The sequence below is a fragment of the Pantherophis guttatus genome, chromosome 2 (genome assembly GCF_059756535.1).
Source record: "Pantherophis guttatus breed Tessera chromosome 2, ASM5975653v1, whole genome shotgun sequence".
Lineage (NCBI taxonomy): Eukaryota > Metazoa > Chordata > Lepidosauria > Squamata > Colubridae > Pantherophis > Pantherophis guttatus.
The window spans coordinates 123,504,859-123,526,946 of NC_142064.1; the positions used below are offsets into that span (position 1 = coordinate 123,504,859).

Sequence of the window (22,088 nt, forward strand, 5' to 3'; positions counted from 1 at the left end):
GCCTGATTGAAAGAAATATAAAGAGTGAGATATTACCAGAAACTCACATAAAATCTATTCTTTGCTTTATAATAGAGATTCAAAGACTTGTTGAGTATTTGCTATCAAGTATAGATAAGACAAAGGCAAACATAAAACTAATTTCAAAATGATATTAAGTGGATAGAAGAGTTTAAAATATTAATATGGGAGAACTTCAGCTCTATCAGTTCCTGGAAAAGGATTATGATGCTATCATTCCAAGAGAGAGAGAGACACAGAGAGACAGAGAGAGACAGAGACAGAGACAGAGACAGAGGGAGGGAGAGAGGGAGAGGGAGGGAGGGAGGGAGAGAGAGAGAGAGAGAGAGAGAGAGAGAGAGAGAGGGATCTAATATAGATCTATTTTGGACTGATTGGTCCTCATCAGTTAGCCACACCCTTACCATATATTCCCTCCCTGTAGAGGCTAAGTATTTGCTTTCTTCTAACTGATGAGGACCAATCAATCCGAAATATTGATTGAAGTTTCAGATTCCTGGGTTTAATCAGCGATTTAACTGAAACATCCACTTGCTGGGTTCACACATTACATTAAACCACAATGTTTTTCTTTGGATCACACGACCACAATGGATTCCAGAATTTCCATTGCTAAGCAAGACAACAAGTGGGTTTTGCTCCATTTTATGACCTTTCTTAGCACAGTTGTTAAGTGAATCAGTGCAGTTAAGTTAGTAACACAGATGTTAACTGAATCTGGCTTCCTTGTTGACTTTGCTTGTCAGAAGATCACATGACATAAATACATGCCAGTTGTCAAGGATTCAGAATACTTTAAGATATGGGATCAATTCTACCATTGGTTAGAAAAGAAATACAGACAAGGACATTAATAGCTATGTAAGAAAATGGTATAATTAGAATAGTGTACTTTTGGAGAAATGTTGTAATAGATTTGGTGAAAATGAAGACAGAAGAAACAAAACAAAACAAAAAAGTCACAGAGAAAACACTGAGGTGTCGCACGGAAGGGATGATGTATTAAATGTTTGTTTGTATATAAAATAAATTTAAAAAAAAAATTTTTTTACAAATTTTGATCCCGTGAACCATGAGGATACTGCAATGGTAGCAAGTGTGAAAAATGATCACAAGTCACTTTTTTCAGTGGTGGTGTAACTTTGAACAGTTGTAAGTTGAAGACTACCTGTAATTGCAATTTCTTTCCTTTGCCCAGGACGATGATACAATCATATTGGGTAATAGGAGTCATCCCCAAAGTCATCCCAGAATCTGTTTATTCAAATTCTCCCTTGGCATCTGGCTTTGCCCTTGCTGAGTTGTCTGAGCTCTGGATGAACTAATCAGGCTATGAAAATATATTTTGTAAAATTGTGAAATAACATAGCATGTAAACAAATGGAAGACGGAAATGAGATGCTTAACTCAGGCATTCTTCTGTGCAACTGGATTAAATCTTTTAATTTTCCTCCCCACAAAGGTATCATTGGAGAACATTGCATGCTGGTTTCAATTTAAGTTAACTATTTTGACTGTCCAGAAATATATAGATTATTATAAGTGCAAAACTGAAAGTGCAGGGCTCAAGTTTCACTTCTGCCATACATTAGAACCTCTGGTCACGACCATAATTTGTTCCATAACTTTGGTCGCAACCTGATTTGGTCGTGACCTGAACCCTAACCAAACAACAGGAAATTTGGTGCTTACCAAAAAAAATGGTGCGGAATGGGAAATCTGCTGAAGCTGTGTTTGATCGCCACCCGAGTATGTGTTCGTGACCAGATTTTAAAATTTTGTGAATTTTTTGGTCGGAACCCGATTTGGTCGTGGTCAGAAGAATTCTGAGCTCTGGTGGCTCAGCAGACTAAAGCACTGTTATTAACATCTACTTACACCTGCTGCCTGCAATTACTGCAAGTTCAAATCTCACCAGGCTCAAGGTTGACTCAGCCTTCCATCCTTTCTAAGGTAGGTAAATTGAGGACCCAGTTTGTGGGGCCAATAAGCTGACTTTGTATAAATATACAAAAGTATGAAGGCTATTGCTTAACGCATTGTAAGCCACCCTGAATCTCTGGAGAAGGGCGGCATATAAATCAAATTAAAAAAAAAAAAATCCGTGACCAGAGGTTCTACTGTAGTCTTATTGGCTCAAACAAGTTCACAGTTTCCCCTAGTAAAGTGGTTCTCAACCTTTTCTTCACCACGCACCCCCTTTAAATACCTTTTGTGGCCATGGACCACCAAGGCTTAACTCAAGATTTAAATCATAACTTCTGAGCAATTAGGTAGTCCTCAACTTACAACAATTCATTTAACGATGGTTCCAAGTTACATCACTGAAAAAAGTGACTCATGATCATTTTTCACACGACCAATGCAACATCCCCATGGTCACGTGATCAAAATGCAGAGGACTCATATTTGTGATGGTTGCAGTGTCCCGAGATCATGTGATCATCTTTTTTGACCTTCTGACAAAGTCAGTGGGGAAGCCAGATTCACTTAATAACCGGGGTTACTAAGTTAACAGTGATTCACTTAACAACTGTGGCAAAAAAAAGGTCATAAATGGGGCAAAACTCACTTACCAAATATCTCACTTAGCAACATAAATGTTGGGCTCAATTGTGGTTGCAAATTGAGGACAACTTGTGGTTGATTCTACTTAGTTCCCCTAACTAACCAGCGTGACAAAATTACGGACTCTACATCCTGAGATCCTTGATTTACCTAGTAATCTAGGCCAATATGAAATTATCGGATTAGATCTGGGGTGTCAAACTCATGGCATCACGATGGCATCATGTGACATATCGGGATTTTTTCCCCTTCGCTAAACTGGGCGTGGGCGTGAAATAAGTTTGACAGCGCTGGATTAGATGCTCATAATTCAGTACTTCCCTTTTTTAAAGACAAAATCTGGAAATGGAATGTTCAGGGTCATGGATCTGGATCATGATCGTGATCCTTTGTCTGGTTCTGTTTTAGTTCAGTATATCAATCCAGCAAGCTACTTTGTTCAATAAATCATGGTTATACAAATGTTGGCTTAGCAAGCAGCATAAACTCGGTTGTAGGTTTTCTAGAACTACTTAGCAATTACACTTAGCTAGTTTTGTCCAGCCTGAAATTAAGACTACAGTTGTCAACATTCTTAACCAAGGAGAACTCTGGCCAAAACCTTATACCTAGTTTTGTTTTTTGCAATTGCAGCATTCCATTTGCATATTTTTCACCCTTTGAGACTTTTAACAGGCATCTGACTTGGGAGTTACTAACTTGTAATGAGTGCCAGTAAAAGGGTAGCGGTTGCAGCTGGAAATACATGAAAATGTATTGGAATGGCAGTTTCGTTACAGAATGATAAACAAAACTCGCAGCATTATTTTTTGACATTTTCTGAGTCAGAGCAGCTGTGGTTGCAGAAAATCTTTTAGCATCTCCATCTCCTACATACCAAGTTTAGGGAGGAAATATTTCTGAGGAAGGGTTTCTTATCAGATATGGGCATTTCCCCCACCCCAGCTTGGCTTCTGTCTTATCCCAAGGGTTCTGCATCTTCAGCAAAACTTGGTGGATGAAGTGAAGGCTAGTGTGATACTCCCCGTTATTCCTCATCTCCTATCAGCTTCTCATTTTTGCAAACCACATCCTTCTATTCATGCGCTTCTCCACTACTACTTCAAATCTGAACATTTTGGCCTAAACTGGAAAACACTTTGTCTAGTTGATTCCCTCTAACTACAGATTAGATATTTAGGCAAAGTTTACGGTTTTGGTTATTAGACAGAATAGATTATAGAAAGAAAAGAGTTATGTTGCAACCATAGAGTAAGACATAAATTTATAATTGGACAACAATTGCTGTAAAGAAGATCAAAAGCTCTATTTTGTCTCCATCCCAACCCCCACTTGCAATTTTAACTTTCTCTTTGATTTCTTTTTTTCTTGTCTTACTTTATATTAGTCTGCACTAGTTTTTCTCTTTTTGAAAGCAATAACAATGGGTTTGGAGTTGTTTTGTGTGTCTATCAGATATTACTAAATAAGGCATACATTTTCATTATTGTAGAATGCTAAAAACTCCTTTGGAAAGTATGGGGGTGCCCGTATAGGACTTCACTGCAACAGTTTAAATGCGTTTTTCCCCAGGATCATGCTGTAGCTGCAGAGAACAGCCATGCATCTTATGAAAGAAGTAGCTGCTTTAAGGAAATTTAAGTAGTATGTACTATGTGAGTACTTCAGTGCATTTCAAAGTATCTTTTGGTCTTCAAGTCTGAAATGCTGCATAGTTGCACTATGCAGCATAGTTGGTCTAATTGATTTAATTTCTACATTGAGAAAGATGAGTTTTGTAATCTATATCAGTAAGCTCTCCTTCCTTCCTTCCTTCCTTCCTTCCTTCCTTCCTTCCTTCCTTCCTTCCTTCCTTCCTTCCTTCCAACAGGGCCTGCTAATCACAGGCACAAGGGTGTTGAGAGAGGCCATCTGGTCTGTTTACAGTTCAAGTGTTTCTCTGATCTCTACCATTTTGGCCCATCTACTTCTATTAGGTATTTCTTTTTAGTTGTAAATCGATATATTTTGGGCATTTACATCCTGCAATTTCATTGTATTCCCAGAGTAGAAACTGGTAGTTGTTTTTTTCTTTTTCTGAGATTGTTTCAGAAGGTGACATTGTAAGAGGATCATGTTAGGAGGAGTTTGATAGCACCTTTTGGGACTGACAAAAAAAACCAAACCTTTATCTGACTTTAAAACACCATGGAGCTTATTTTTGCTTAAATTGCTTAACCCCAAAATCAAAGGGTTTCAGGCAATCTCAGAAGGTCTTAACAAGTACAGTGGACTTTTAACCCATTATAATTGCTAATTGATAAGATACTGGCAATCCTTCTTGGAAAAGATGCATGTAAACTGTATCTATATAACTTCTTCTCTCCCTTTTCCCTCCCATTGCAATCCTAATTTAAACCTTGCCTTAGTCTAGCCATTCTATGCATCTGATAATGAGCTGTAGTTCATGGCAGTTTAGAACCTTTAATAAAAATAATTAATTAAAAAAAGTGCCACCTGACATATTTCAGAAGTTTTCTACTACTTTCCTGGTTCAAGCAGCTTTCTTTATAGCCTACAATAGTCAACTCTTAAATTTGCAGGTATAGTGCAAAAGGGTATGCAGCTGAGTTTGCTCACACCAATGCCTGTTATCCACAGTAGCCTGCATTATATAGAGTATCTTGCTGATATAAATGGTGCTCTTTCTCCAATCTTTTAATGTGGGCAAAGGGTTGTTGAGGATCTAGCATCAGACTTGGAAAAGTTTGAGAAAGAAAGAAATCTTACTTATAGCTGTTGCAAAACGCTTGATAGCTAAGAAAGTACAGAAAACAAATTGGTGTTAAAATGTGTGTGTGTGTCAGTGGTGGGTTTCAAATTTTTTTACTACCAATTCTGTGGGTGTGGCTTGGTGGGCGTGGCAGGGGAAGGATACTGTTAAATATCCATTCCCACCTCACTCCAGGGGAATGTTATTGCAAAATCCCCATTTCCTCCTAATCAGCTGGGACTTGGGAGGCAGAAAATATGTGGGGGAGGGGCCAGTCAGAATTTTTACTACCGGTTCTCCGAACTACTCAAAATTTCCGCTACTTGTTTTCCAGAACTGGTCAGAACCTGCTGAAACCCACCTCTGGTGTGTGTGTGTATGCGCGCGCGTGCACGCAGAGAAGGCACCACTGTGCCCAGTTTTTGTTTTTTTTTTAAATTTAATTTATATGCCGCCCTTCTCCGGAGACTCAGGGCGGCTTACAATGCGTTAAGCAATAGCCTTCATACTTTTGTATATTTTTATACAAAGTCAGCTTATTGCCTCCACAATCTGGGTCCTCATTTTACCTACCTTAGAAAGGATGGAAGGCTGAGTCAACCTTGAGTCTGGTGAGATTTGAACTTGCAGTAATTGCAGGCAGCTGATGTTAATAACAGTGCTTTAGTCTGCCGCGCCACCAGTTCTTCTGCTCCTCTTAGATTTACAGTGCATCTCTGCCAAAGCATAGGAAATGTTATCACATACCCAGTTTCTAACTGGAGTTAACTAAATCTGCAATGCTTATTCTGAACACAGATATATGTGTGTTTATGTGTGTGTATTTACATTTTGTATTCCTGCTTGTAACTGCTTGACCTAATACTAAATGGATTGTAATAAACATGGTATGCATATACCCCATTAGACGTTCGTCCATAAAAATTTAATTCTGTTACATCCATTATTAAATAAGTAACAGAATAAGATATAGTGCATCATCCAACTATTGTTAGGAGAGGTAGGATACAACCAAATCCATTCCAGACCAACTACAAAATAAAGTAGGAAATGTGCTGGCTAATTTATGCATGGTTATAATAATTAGTCATAGTAGTATCTTTTTCAGGGGCTAATTTATTTTACTTAAATTCCTCCCTTATCACGATTACTTTTTCTTAGGAAACAACATGAAACCCACTACCATTCTCTCTTTCTTTTTACCTAATTTACTCCATTGCCTCTTCCAAAGATCAAATTGTTTCCAGGCCTTAAAAATAACTGGATTTTGGTGCAAGACGTGTGCAGGCTAAAAAACCTGGTTATGTCCACAGAGAAGATTTAAATGAGAAAATGGACAGCAAAAGGGTGGCATGAACTATATTTAACTATTTCTTTCTTCTGCATAATTATAATGGTAAAACCACAAACAATAAACTTCCTGAACTAATGATTCTGTATAAACAGATTTTTAAAACTTGGTCTTGTATAATGTATTAGAATACAAAAGAGACTGAATTTAACTGTCACATTTCCTTGTACTCTTATATAGGAAGGTTGAGTTTTACATTTTTGCAAGAATGACCTCTGGCAAAAAGTTGCACAACTTAATTAACTAGCATTCAGTTTTTTGGTCTGTTTACTGAGCACTTGTGCTGGATCAGAACAGTATTACAATCATCATCTTAATTTCCTTTTACTTGCTTTTCCAGAAACCAGAAGGTTTGAAAAGGGGAAAAGGGAAAAAAAAAAAAGGGCATCACAAGAAACAATGGGTTCTAGGTTTTTTAGAACATGTGTCCCAAATCTAAGAAGGTTGAAGACTTCTAACCGATTAGACTTGTGGTTTTCTACCTGCAGTATATTGTTAACATCACCCTGATGTGGAAAATCTCTTCTTTATTTTCTCTTTTGCTCTCTGTAGGTCACCGGCAATGTTGCTGTTTTTGTCCTGACATATAAGAAGCTTTTGTAAACAACAGCCAGTCTTGGACAGAGCAGAGGTATGCAACCTGGCACTTTCCAAATCCTTTAGGCTACAGCACCCATCATACTTTACAATTAGCCTGGCTAATTGGAGATACATAACTGGAAAGTATTGGATTTCCTTCCTCTAATTTACGTACATGGAAGAGGTATAATATTTATGATGTGGGTGCTCTTCAAAATCGTTCTCAACTATTGGTAGAAGAGAAAATCTTTGGTTTTCAGGGAATTGGGACATTTGGTAATAATTGTATCATGGGAATACTTAACGGTTGGGATTTTCTTGAGTGGAAGATTGGCGAGTAAATTAAGTCCAATGTGGGCAGAGAAACTTGACATTAGCTAGAGATGTCTTTTATCCTCTCTTTAAAAGTTAAGATTGTGTAAACAAAAGTCTTTATTTCTTTCTCCCCCCACCCCCCATCTTCTGTTCTCTCTTTAAAGGCTCAGATTGTGTCATTTCGTTTCCCCCTCTCTCCCAATCAGGACTTGACTGTTTGAAAAGATGACTGTGTGTTATTATAATATGACAGTGGAGTTCTTCTATAACAACAGTGGAAAAGAGCTATTCCATGAATGGAGACCCAAAGATATTTTGGTGGTTGCCCTTGGCTTGACAGTCAGCATCATTGTACTGCTCACCAACTTGCTGGTCATCACAGCTATTGTTATCAACAAGCGATTCCACTATCCTATCTATTACCTCTTGGGGAATCTAGCTGCAGCTGATCTTTTTGCTGGGATTGCATACATGTTCCTGATGTTTCACACTGGGCCAAGGACAGCTAAGCTCTCTCTCAAGACTTGGTTTATCAGGCAGAGCCTCTTGGACACCAGCCTGACTGCCTCAGTAGTCAACCTTTTGGCCATTGCAGTGGAGCGTCACCAGACAATCTTCACCATGCAGCTCCATAGCAAAATGTCCAATCAGAGGGTAATTATTCTCATTGGCTGCATTTGGGTAACAGCCCTGCTACTGGGTCTTATCCCTTCATATGGCTGGCACTGTTTGTGTCAGCTGAATGATTGCTCTACGATGGCTCCTCTCTACAGCCGCAGGTATCTGACCTTCTGGGCACTTTCCAATCTCTTTATCTTCCTCATTATGGTGGTTGTCTACACGCACATATTCATCTACGTCAAGAGGAAGATGGCTCGGATGTCTAAGCATACCACATTTCACCCACGCTACAAGGAAACTATGATCAACCTCATCAAGACCGTCATCATTATCCTCAGTAAGTAAAATTACTCTTATCTCCAGTTTCCCTTCAATCAGAGTTTCTTTATGAACACATGCAAATGCTTGTTCTTTCCTTCAGCAAGACATATGAATCCATACATACACAACACATTTCCATTTTAGGATAAACATCATTTGTAGAAGTACAGAAAATGTAGAGAAATACAGAAAAAAGTATAAGAGGTACTGAATAAAAGAATTAAAGACAAAAGAAAAGGGAATTAAATTAAGTTTATACAGGTAACGGGCGGCACGATGGCTCAAAGGTTAAGAAGCTGGGCTTGTCGGTTGGAAAGCTAACAGCCCGGGTTAGAGACCTGAGTGTCCCATGATGGAGTGAGCTCCCGTCCTTGCCCTAGCTCTTTGCCCTAGCTCTTACCAACCTAGCAGCTCAAAAGCATGCAAATACGAATAGATAAATAGATACCATTTTGGTGGGAAGGTAACAATGCTACATGATGTCATGTTGACTGCAGAAACATCTTTGGATAGAGCTGGCCCAACGGCTCTTGAAATGGAGATGAGCAGCACCCCCTATAATTGGCAACGATTAGCAGAATAAAATCCGCAAAGAGTCCTTTACCTATACAGGTCATTCTCACTTAAGAATGCTAATTGGGACTGGAAACTCCATTGTTAAATGATACAATCATATGTCAAAAAGACCATGTGACTGAGTTGCTTAGTGATGGCAATTCCAGCAGTCCCTGTTGCTCTCATTAAGCATTGCCTATGTAGGGGATGCGGTGGCTCAGTGGCTAAGATGCTGAGCTTGTCGATCAGAAAGGTTGGCAGTTTGGCGGTTCGAATCCCTAGTGCCACGTAACGGAGTGAGCTCCTGTTACTTGCCCCAGCTTCTGCCAACCTAGCAGTTTCAAAGCATGTAAAAATGCAAGTAGAAAAATAGGGACCACCTTTGGTGGGAAGGTAACAGCGTTCTGTGCGCCTTTGGCATTTAGTCATGCCGACCACATGACCATGGAGACGTCTTCGGACAGCTCTGGCTCCTCGGTTTAGAAACAGAGATGAGCACCCCCTAGAGTCGGGAACAACTAGCACGTATGTGGAAGGGGAACCTTTACCTTTACCTATGTAGGTATTAAGTAAGGATCTCATACGACTGTGATTTGCAACTTTCTTCCAGCTTCTCCTTTGATTTTGTTTGTCAGAAGGCAGCAGGGAAGGTCACAAATCTGAGTTATGGGACAATGTGACGACCCTAAGTACAAGGACTTATTGTAACTTCCACTTCTTCAGTGCTGTTGTTAAGTTTGAATAGTTGCTGAACGAATGGTCGTTGAAAGAGGACTACCCCTAGGAACACCCTTCACTTTATGTCTTCATAACTTTGTGTCTCTACAAACCATTGTTGCTTCTTGTCACCTCTTAAGAATTTCATCAGCTTCCTCTAACTGATTTTTTCAGTTGTCTCCTTCCTCCCAATTTATTCATTCTACCTTTGTGTATTACTTTTGCAATTCTCTAAACGATCACTCGCTCTTGTATTCAATTCCATAGATGGCATTCTTGACCTTGTATGTTCTTGCTTTCCACACTGTTCTTAAATAACTCCTTCCAGGCCCATGTCTTCTATATAACACAATGTTCTTATATTCAGCCAGTTAGCTTCTTTTGTTTTAGAAGGAACATATCAGTAGATAAAAAATATTCCTCCTTCAGAGTTTGTTTTTTATGAGAACAGGATGTTTGGAATATCATTAATACGAGCAGAGCTAGCTTTTTCTCTTCACATGTCATCCTAGACATGATGATGGCTTTGGGAATGCCAGAAGACAGCTACATAAGAACACAACTGCCTCATTTTTTAAAAATGGAAATACTGGGGACGGAAACAAGAACTTCCATATTTAAAAGATGTAATCCCATCAAGGCTCTTTGAAAAATGGTTGCTATTGGAATCTTTTGAACAAATAACTTGAGAGTCAAAGCCAAGCTAGAAGTAATCAGAACAACTAGCTTTTATACTTCAGTAAATCTGTTACATTTTTTCTTTCTTTCATTGTGTTATTTGAATGGATTATTCTGCCGTGCACAAGAAAAGCAGCAGGAGGCTGTTTTGCCTTAGCTGAAGTTACAGGGAACTGAGCCATATTCTAACTGATAATTGCTCATGCTGTATCATTCCCTGAGGACTAAGAGACAGCCAGAAGAATGCAGGGGGTTGCTCCCTCTGTTATGATGAGCTGTCTTGGCTTTGTGTAGACGTATGTGGAGGTGTGGCAAGGTTCCTGCTGGGAGAGAGGATGAAGGAGGAATGCATGACTAGACCAGAGGGCAAATTAACATCATTTCTCAAATGGAAACCTGAACTGTTCTTTCTTTTGCTATGGATGGATGAAGGAAGGAAGGAAGGAATGTGCTTTTCTTAACAATCTGCATGTGAAGTAGAAAAAAAATAGATCTGTATTGTTTTCCGAGTATGGCAGCTTTGGGGCTTGCTTTGGCTGATTATTCTTTTAACGTTTGAAAGTTTCAGTCCTAGTTCATTTCATAAATTGTAATGGGGTTATTAAGTAAACTGTTCCTCAACTGCAAACTCTCCAGCTATGATACTTTGCATGGGCTTTGTGCATGTCAGTCTGACTGCCACATTACTGCTGCCAGCTTCAGAGACATTCAAAGAGGTATTTCAAAGAGGAACTGAATTTTTAAGGTGAGGCCAGCCAGTATATGCTAGTTGTGCGGCTCCAGATTGTCCCTTGATATCAAGCCCATTTATCCAAGTGGCAGTAGCTGTGATGCGGTGGTGAAATGTAAAATTTGTTACTACCGGTTCTGTGGGCGTGGCTTGGTGGGGTGGATGGGTAATATGACTGAGTGGGCGTGGCCAATTTTTTTTCTTTTCTTTTAAAACCATTTTTTCTACAACCTCTTCGGCTGAAGAGGTTGTTAAAAAAATGCTTTTAAAGCCTCTGATGATCCCAACGGACTTGCCTGATCGGCAGAGGCTTTCTTTCCTTTTTTTAAAAGCCTCTGATGATCCTAGCTGAGCCGCGCAATCATCAGAGGCTTTTTTTTTCCTTTTAAAAACATTTTTTCGGCCAAAGAGGTTGTAGAAAAAATGCTTTTAAAAATTAGTGGCTCAGTGGGCAATGGGGGGGGGGGGGCAGGGATTTTTGCTACCGGTTCTCCGAACTACCCACTTCCATTGCTACCGGATCAGGTGATCCGGTCCAAACCGGGAGCATTTCACCTCTGCTGTGATGGCTACAATAACAGTTGTTGGCCCTATTATCTGCCCCATCATGCAAGAAGTTGCTTTCAGATCTGAATGTCTGTGGTTTTGCTTTATTGCTGTTCTTACTTAGTGCCATCTACTGTATATTTAGGCCTTGATAGTTTTGCCTTATTAGACCATACTGCCACCAATAAATAAAATCAAGAAGTAAATGAAAATTTCCCCTAGAATGTATGATCCATAATATTTACTGTTGTTAAAGAATAGCTAAATAATGAACTAGACAATAAAGGAAGAATGACATTTAGAAGAAGCCAAAAAGTTAGGTTTACATGCACAGATGCTGAGAATTTTTTATTTTTTGTTTTATATAAGCCATTTTTATTTAACGGTGGTTTCTGAATTAGTGTGCTGAGCAACCCTGGTTTAGTGTGATATACGAATTCAGTCATGGTATGGTGGTGTACAAAAAATACTGTGCTTTGTTGAAGAACAGGCAAAATTATGTGCCTTCTTCATCCAGTATATTATCTGCAGAAATGAATTGCAGTTGTGGGGGTAGATAGAAGCCTCCACTCTACTTGATTTACAGTAGAGCAGATTATGAATGGGGCATGGCAGAATTTGTGTTATGTGAAAGTATTTCCATAAGCGTTCACAATAATTAATTGTCTTTATTTTGATCCCTAAATTGTGACCACTTAACAATGGTATACTAAGTTAAATTCATTTTATGATAGGTTCAGATTGGATTATTTCAATAAACCATGATTAAAATTAACCATATTTTTCATTTTGTACATAATAGTAAATTGTGCTTAGTTAAAAGCAGCACTTCTGAAGTCATTGCAGCTGCATCAACAGAGAGGATAGTGAGGACTCTTCTAAAACATGAGCACTAAAATATAATTTAGCATTGTGTCAAAATAGAGGGTGCCTTGAAGACAAAAGTCAACCGAATGAAATACCTAAAAATAGGTTAGCAAGAGCAGTCATTTTTGTGTATGTTTGGATTTCTTGTGTAAGTACATATACTGTATGCTGATACCACAGTTTTTAAAAGGTGCAATATTCTATGTCTTCAATAACAGCTTGATCTACTTTTTATACATGGAGAGGGGTATCCCAATATCAACCAGCGGAATCACTGTGTGAGATGGGCAACTATGCAAAGGTGTTTAAATAAATAAACAGGTCTTCTTCACGAGGAGCAATTTTTTTCTTTGGAAAATGCCCATGCTGTTCACATTTTTAAAAAAAATTATACTTTGGTTTATTTATTTTGAAATAGACAAGATGAAGAATGCCTTGTAGTTTCATAGGCTATTACATTTATGAGACATTTTTGTAAGCATGTTGTTTAGCCTTGTTTAGCGGTGGGATTAAATACCAAATTGAATTTTTTTTCTTGCGAAGTTAACCCTGTAGAGAGGGAGATAGGAACAGTGAGAAAAGGTGTCAGTAGTCTGGGATTTCCTTTTGTTTTTGTTCTTTTCAGTTTTTGTAGCAGCTTGTACAGAAATTGGCAGGTGAAACTTTTCACAGTTTAAATTTTTTAAAAATTTTTATAAGGTTACTGGGAAAAAGTCTTAGACTAAAAGTAGGTCATAAGGGTTTGACTCGGTGGGCTGCTACCGGTTCACCCCGGTTCGGGCGAATCAGTAGCAGCGGCAGTGGGAGGCTCCGCCCACCCGCCCAGACGTCATCAAAAACACTCTGCGCATGTGCAGAACCTTGTGCGCATGCACAGAAGTGCCACACCACTCACAAAGCAAGTGCACGCACCCACACGCTCCCAATAGTGAACTTGTAGTGCCGGGATTTGAAACCCACTACTGATTTGACTCTGGTTGTGGTTTTTCAGTAGTGACCTCCTGTGATCATCCAGACCAAGTCCCTTCCCGATGCCTACAATGCTACAGAATGGATTGATAGATGATGTCCATCTAACCTTCTAAAGGTTGCATGGTTGTCAGCAGGATTTATTCCACAAGTGATTGCTCAAGGCTATATTTCATAAACAACTAGGATATTTGACGGGAAAAAACCTTTATCTTGATAAGAATGTCGGAAAATAACTACTAGCACTGCAAAAGTCCCTGCAATTTCCTTGGCAAGGCTTTTCAGAAGTGGTTTGTCATTGCTTCCTTTCTAGTGCTGAGAAAAGTGAATGACCCAAGGCCAATCAGGGGCCTAAGGCACGACTAGAACACATGGTCTCCAGGGGTGGGTTCTACTTACCTTTACTACCGGTTTGCAGCGGGGCTGCACGCGAGCCCTCTTCTGCGCATGCACAGAAGCGTTTTGATGACGTCAGGGTCAGTGGGCGGAGCCTCCCCCTGGTTTTACTACCGGTTCGATAGAACCAGTGCAAACTAGGGGCAACCCACCACTGATGGTCTCCCAGTTTCTAGTATGGTGCTTTAACCACTACACCAAACTGACCTATTCCATATATGTTCCATCAAGCTGGGCAGACCTGACCATATTTTTTTAAGTTGCTTTAATTTTAAATTGCTAAATTATGGGTTTTTTAATATGGGGATGTTTTAACTGTGGGCCAAATTAATTTAATTGGTTTTTAATATTCTTTTAATTTTTGTATTTTCTGTATTTTATTTGCTGGCTGTTCACCGCCCCGAGTCCTTCGGGAAAAGGGCGGTATACAAAATAAATTATAATAATTATTATAATAATAATATAAGATCCTTTTTTATTATTATTTCTGCAAGTGTAGGTTCTATTCAAACTTCCTGACACTTTCTTCTTGGATGTAGAATCTTTATAATAGGAAATATTCAAAAGTGAACTCCTCCCAAAAGGGCTCAGTTCTACCTTATGGTAACAAGAGCAATTTCCTTTGGGAAAAAAAAATAGTATACAGTATTTTTTAAGAGTAAAGGACAATGAAATAACCACATAGTTCATAATAAGACTAGTTGAGACGAGCTCATTGGATATAATTCCTGCAGGCTGTAATCCTATCTGAGGTTTCGTGTACAGGTATCATTCAGTTCCTCGGTTTCTCATATTTTCCCTGGCAAGGTTGGAAAGAAAATACTCCTGCTTGGAGAGAAGAGTCCATCCCATCTTGGACTTGGGAGCCTTCAAGACCAATGGATAGAAAATCATAGACCCCATTGGCTGAAAACTCTACTATGTTCATCTTCATCCCAGTTTGGTGAGAAATTTATGGCAGCCTTGAATCTGGCTTAAAAGGTTTCTCAACCTCCAATAAACTAGTGAAGAAGGAAAAAAATTCTTTTTTCTTGCTTTGCTAGGCTCGAGTTGTACGGCTAAGGAAGCTTTAAAATATCTAGCTTTGGAGTTCTCCAAGATTACTTTTTGCTTAAGTGAATTGGCAGTTCATATCTGCCAATGATCTTCCTGAACTCAGTAAGATTGTTTTCAGTTGTATTATCCTATTAATAAGTAGTAAATAAATTGTATATGGATTTTAATAATTAAAAACATGACCAGGATACAATGCTGTCACAAATTGAAGGATAGATACTGAAGTGTTTCCAGAACAAACTGAATCTAAGAGTTTTTCAGCAAGTGGGTCTGTCTTCTCCACTAGTGTCCTTCCTTTGGGACTCCTTGGTCTTCTTGAAAGTCCCAGGTCTTCCCCAAAGTGCAGCTAGATAAAAACTTTCTAGGAGGCATTCCGTAATTCAGTCAGAGCATCTCTTTTACAGATAGGCACCGATTGGCAACCACAACTGATACCAGAATTTCTGTTGCTAAGCGAGGTGATTGTAAAGAGAGTCATGTCCAATTTTACAACCTTTCTTGCCAGGATTGTTAAGCGAATCACATAGTTGTTAAGTGAATCCAGCTCCTCTATTGATTTTGCTTAGTGAAGGTCATCTGGGAAGGTCGCAAATAGTAATCACATGACCCTGGGACACTGCAACCATCATAAATATATACTGGTTGTGTAATGTCCAAATTCTGATCACGTGACGGCGGGGGATGCTGCAGTGGTCCGTAAGTGACTTTTTTCACTGACTTCGAATGGTCACTGGTTGTAAGTCAAGGACAACCTGTAATTGTTTAAAGCCCTCCATAACTTTGTATGATGCTTATACCAATAAAGAGTTTATAAAAATTTGTTCAATGGGGGGAAATCACCTCCTGTCTGTGGGTGCTGATTAATGCTTGGGGTTTTGCTCCTTTTGCTCCTTTTGCTCCCTTAAGGGGTAGCTTAGAAGCATTTTTCTTTGGTGGAGCAGAGCCCCTGGAATGTCTTCTTGTGAGATGTCAGCCCGTAGATACTATCTGCCTTCTGGGGGAAAAATAGAAAGCTTTTCTAGAGGGATTTTGGGGTCTCTTTTGTTTTAAAATATTTATAAGATATTTTTGCTGGATTATTTTGTTTTATTATTGTAAGGTGTCTTATATCTTATGATTGGGGCTGGATATAAACCTAATTAATAAATAAGGTAAACATGTTTCCACAATAGCTTTGGGAAAACCAGAATTTTTCAAAAGCCAAAGGCCGGATCACTCTAATCTATGTCTTATAGGTACGCTCAACTGCCTTTTAAAACTGCTTGATAGCTCTGGAAAGGTGGCTCCTGAGTGGGCTCCCTTTGGAAAGCAGATGAAATTGAAGCAGACAGGGTGGCTTTGTGAAATGAGTGATTTATAGCTTATAGCATTAGGGACAAGGCAGGAGTGAAATCCAGCAGGTTCTGACAGGATATGGAGAACCAGTAGTGGAAATTTTGAGCAGTTCTGAGAACCGGTAGCGGAAATTTTGAGTAGTTCGGAGAACCAGCAAATACCACCTCTGGCTGGCCCCAGAGTGGGGTGGGAATGGAGATTTTGCAATATCCTTTCCCCAGGAGTGGAGAGCGAATGGGGATTTTGCAGTATTCTTCCCCTGGAATGGGGTAGGAATGGAAATTTTGCAGTATCCTTCCCCTGCCACGCCCACCATGACACACCACGCCCATCAAACCATGGCCACAGAACCGGTAGTAAAAAAAAATTGGATTTCACCACTGGGACAAGGTCATTCTAGGTATGTAGGGTTCAGTTGAATAATGAATGTGAAGCTGTTGATGGGAACAGCAGGAATAGAGGAATGAACAGGGATGTATAGCTGTATTATTCAATCCCACGCAATGTTCGGTTCAATATGCTTTTCTAAAAAAGGAGTTGAGAGCATGTGAAGATAAAAGAGGGAAAATTGAATTCCTTCATTTAAAAAAAAAACTATCGCTTTTTTTTGGCATACAACTGTAATGGAGCCTGTCCATGTGACCGACTCGATTTTGCAACCTTTTTTGTTTAGAAAATGTCCATTTTAGCAACTGAAATAATATACCAGCAGTAAAACATTATGTACCCTGCCATTTCTAATATTTCATATAAACTTAATAGTTTTGCTAAAATTCTTTTTGCTGCATATCAGTTATTGTGTCTAAATTCTGAATCGTACAGTCTAAATGAGGACCCAGATGGTTGGGGGCAATATGCTGACTGTAAGCCTCTTAGACAGGGCTGTAAAGCACTGTGAAGCTGTATATAAATCTGAGGGCTATTGCTATTTGTGAACTCTGAATTAACTGCTCAAAATCCTTATTGCTCATCCTATCCAAGGTCAAGGAGGAAGAAGCTGAGGAGGCCAGTCACATTCAGCCCATAAACCTCTGGTTGTCCTCTCATGTCCCAGAAGAATGTTTAAAGCTAGAGCCATTTGGCTTTCGACATATCTAGAGTGCTGCCAAGTGTTAAACAGTTCCTCTAGATACAACTCTATTTTAAAATTATATCTCTTCATAGATTTTATTAGCGTTCATGAATCCAACAAAATGTGTACATGGAAAGGAATCGGGGCTGCACCCTGACACACTCATGAAGTGTATGCCACCAGGAGTCACCAAGAGTTTGGTGGCCATATAAGGTTCCTTAATAAAATAGTAACATAAAATGTTTCTCTCCTTATAGCAAAACAAGCAGGCAACCAGAAGATGTGATTAATAAACATAGTTTTGATTTGCATTATGGGAACATACCAGGGGTGAAATGCTCCCGGTTCAGACCGGATCCGGTAGGGATGGAGGCAGGTGGTTCGGAGAACCGGTAGCAAAAATCCCTGCCCCCCCCCCCCCCCATTGCCCAGCTGAGCAGCGCAATCATCAGAGGCTTTTTTTTTAATTTTTAAAAGCATTTTTTCTACAACCTCTGGCTGAAAAAATGGTTTTAAAAGGAAAAAAAAAGCCTCTGATGATCACGCAGCTCAGCTGGGATCATCAGAGGTTTTTAAAAGCATTTTTTCTACAACCTCTTCAGCTGAAGAGGTTATAGAAAAAATGTTTTTAAAAGGAAAAAAAGTGTCTGCCAATCAGGCAAGTCAGCTGGGATCGTCAGAGGCTTTAAAAAAAAAGCTTCAGCCGGCCAGGCAAGTCAGCTGGGATCATCAGAAGCTTTAAAAGCATTTTTTTTTACAACCTCTTCAGCCGAAGAGGTTGTAGAAAAAATGCTTTTTAAAGTAAAAAAAAAAAAAAAAAGTTCACCACGCCCACTCAGTCATATTTCACACACACATCCACCAAGCCATGCCCACAGAACCGGTAGTAACAAATTGTACATTTCACCACTGGAACATACTAAGAGCCCCGATGGATCGTGCAATATGCCTATGTTATCCAGCATTCTCTCTTAAACTTTTGTATACGTTATGGAAAAGTAATAACCAACTTTAGCTATTGCTCCCTAGTAGTAGATATTTAAGACTGTCCTGCACTGATTCTGGAAATAGTATATAACAGCCACTAGCTCTTGATAGTCTAACATAAATTTTGATTGATTTCATTCATTGATTATGTGCCATCAATTCATTTGTGACACTGAGCAACCACATAGTTTTCTCCATGAAGATCTGTCCCTAACCTGTTTTTTCAGGTCTTTCAACGGTGCACTCATTGCCTCTGCGGTCCCCCTTTACTTTTTAGAAATCACTTTCTAAATTGATGGCTATAGCTCTGAATTCCGTGGTTTCATCAGAAATTGAGAAGAAAGCTTTTTTGTATTGATTCTGAATTTTCTCAAGAAGAGAGAATGGGTTTCACGTTCCACTAGTATGAGAGAAAGAGAAAATGTTTCCTGCCCATGTTTTCCCTGGCCGTCATGTTGCATCACTTTCTTCCATCATCTACCTCCTTTCTAATCTAAACTAAATCAAATTAGAGGCAGTTCTGTCTAGTGGTTAAGGTACCAGGAGACTGTGAATTCTAGCCCTACTTTGGCATGAAAGCTGGCTGGGTGACTTTGAGCCAGTCACTCTCAACCCAACTCACCTCACAGGATTATTGTTGTGAGGAAAATAAGAGGAGGAAAGAGTGAGTATTAGCTATATTCGTTGCCTTGAGCTATTTATACAAATAATAAAGGCAGGATTTTTTAAAAATCCAGAAATAATTAAAAAGCCTATATGTGATAGTCTTTTAAATCATTTTTGGTTGTCTGTTTTGGAAAGATAATAGGTGGAAGTGCCAGAATATACATTCTTCCTTCCTTTGAAGGGAGACTCTGCCTCCTTGGGTCCAGGCCTAAATCTTAGCCTCCAGCTAGTCTCTCCCTCCTTTCTGGCAAAAGTCTAACCTAGTCTTTCCTGATATGCTGTGACTGGAATTTCCAGAGTCCCCATCCAGTATTGAAGCTATAATATCTATCTATATATATATCTGACTGGGAAAGCCATGAATCAGGTAATATACTGTAGTTAGCAATACATCTTTAGCATTTAGAACAAGTTGGCAGCAGTATCTTCCACTTCACCTCTCTCTCCTTGGCGAATGTGCAACTGCTTAAAGCCTTGTGAATTGCTGTGGATTTCTTTTTTTTTTTTTCATGGATTCCTCTCTCTTGTCTTAGGTGCCTTTGTGATTTGCTGGACGCCAGGGCAGGTGGTTCTTCTGCTGGACGGCCTCGGTTGCAAGAGTTGCAATGTGTTGGCAGTGGAGAAATACTTCCTGTTGCTGGCAGAGATCAACTCACTCATCAATGCCATCATCTACTCCTACCGGGACAATGAGATGCGAAGCACCTTCCGGAAGATCCTTTGCTTTGCCTGCCGCAGGATGCCAAAGTACTCCCCTGCCTCAATGAAATCTAGCACCATAGAGCATCGGATCCTGTCTCAGAATGGGCATCCAGTGATGGACTCCACGCTTTAACTTTGCAGTTTCAGGTTGCTCTCTGATGATTATCTGAAGCTGTTGGTTTTGATCTGCGGGTGGCCCTTTTGTACGAAGCTGGTAAACAAGGCCTACAAGGCTTGGACAGTTTTATTACCTGTGGACTGCTTGGGGGGATAGAGGGCTGCATTCTTGATCTATAGCTCCACGCTGCAACGGGGTGTGTGACCTAGCAGAAGCTGTTGTACCAAAACTCTTGTTGAATCATGTCTGGAATACAGTGACTGTCAGTCAACTGAGCTATGGAATTAGTGCATTTGGCCTGTTACAGGCTTGAGAGACACATTAAACACTGTTGCATTGAGAACCAGTTCAGAATTGGTTTCCACCACAGCTTTTTAAAGGGTTTCTTTTTCTCGTTCCACAGGCTAACAAGCAAAGCTTGCTGTATCTCTTATCTAACAAACCATGGGTGGCCCCTTAAGATAAACGTTATTTGCTTCTTAAACACAAATATTTGGACAAACTTTACAAACTGGTGGAACTAAAATACGGAGGTACATGTGTATGCATTCTTGTGAACTGCTCTTTTTAACCGCTGTGTCGATTTAGTTGAGGGTTTGTATCTTCCGGCGTATCAAAACACATCTCTGAAATACTTCTGTGAAGGATAAAGAATCTTTCTCCTGGCTTTCTTCAGCTGCTGCTCGCTTTTATGTTAGCATGGCTTCTCTCTGAAGATGCAAAACCTGTACTCTGTTTTCTGTACTGTACCCTTAAGAATTTGTTGCAAACTGAACAAGCTTTTCTGCTAAACGTTTATTTCCCCACCCCCACCCCATCTGTATAACTCAGGGAGATTTGAAATTAAGAACACAGTACCAGCTTTACCTAACTCCAAGGTAAATTATAGGCAGTGAGAAGAATTATACTAACTCGGATCTGATAGCACAACAGATGCATGAAATAATTCAATGCATAAAGACCACTTTTTAACATACCATGTGATGCTCAAAGGTGTTGTGATACAGTTTAGGTAACCACTAAAGCACAATTTAATATTTCAGGTAACCTTTCCAGCCATGGTTGATTATGCTCACATTTCCTACTCTCTGGAAGAAATTTATGTCTGTATTCTTGATATTCAGGTGCAGTGTCCATACAGATTGTATCTGTTCACGGGGTTGTCATTTCCCAGAGATTAGCTGTGGCAGCATGTGCTGTTTAGGAAATCGTTAAACAGCATCTTCTGGGGCCTTGAAATGTTCCATGGCAGATGTTCCATATGATACTCCTCTGTGGTCACAGAATGGAGGACCTCTTCTCTCAGGCATTGGTTGAGGTCTAGGGCTTAAGGTTAGGGGTCCCAAATCTGGGCTTTAAAAAATCCAAATAATCATTAAGATGACAGCAAAGAGTTTTTTGTATGACTTTGTTGCCATCTAGCGATGGTCTACATTTTTCCCATCTAGACTTGGCTATTTGAGGTAGATCTCCCAAACTGAAATTCCTGAAAGAAAGTACCTCAGAGTTTCTGACAAGACCCATCCATCTGAAACAAGAAATCTGTATATCTTAGTGACCAAGAAATTAACATCTCTGTATTTATAACAATGTACTGACTCTCAAAAAGCGCCCAGTGCCACGATACAGTGGCTGACTTTAGACTATGCTATGTTGTACTTTTACCATGGTTTAAATGAATAAACAGTTAACTGGGCTTTCAGCCTTAAACCTTGTTTTAGAAATAAGACTGGCTTAATGAGTTGTGTTTTGGGAGGGGAAAAGTGGTTTGGGCTTAGAAAAAGACTGCTCTTACAATGGCAAACATGGCTTTAGTCCCAGCTATTGATGATGTTTGCTGGATTTCCATTGCTGGGATAGGGGTGAACAGTGGCACTCGCTTAACTGTGTTCCTGTTTCTAATTCTGATAGAAACAATGGGAGAGTTTTAAATCAGTTTTCCTGACCTTCCATATTCATCCCTTTCCTTTAGTTACAAGTTGGAGCTCACTCCTCTTTCAGCATCTTGCTGTTTGGTCATTGTTTTTTATCTTCTTCTTCTATATTGCTTAATGTGATAATCTGACTCAAAGTCCCACTATCACCCCTCACTCTATTTGTCCATAGAATTATTCAAACTTTTAAAACAACCAAGGAGAATTTCATTCTTCCTTTGACAATAGTCAG

General features: G+C 39.5%; 1 protein-coding gene across 2 annotated transcripts in view; it reads left to right on the plus strand.

Annotated features, from left to right (window-relative positions):
• The window catches only part of LPAR2 (lysophosphatidic acid receptor 2), a 34,472-nt gene extending 12,823 nt beyond the window's left edge, over positions 1-21,649 (plus strand). The window contains exons 2-4 of one of the 2 annotated variants that reach the window (XM_034419366.3): positions 7,245-7,323; positions 7,793-8,544; positions 19,636-21,649. In XM_034419366.3, coding sequence (XP_034275257.1) covers positions 7,812-8,544; positions 19,636-19,937 — 1,035 coding nt within the window. In that variant the 5' untranslated portion in view covers positions 7,245-7,323; positions 7,793-7,811 and the 3' untranslated portion in view covers positions 19,938-21,649. Of the gene's footprint in view, positions 1-7,244; positions 7,324-7,750; positions 8,545-19,635 lie in introns of both variants that reach the window. The other variant, XM_034419365.3, reaches the window with a different exon arrangement.
• The last annotated feature ends 439 nt before the right edge of the window (positions 21,650-22,088 follow it).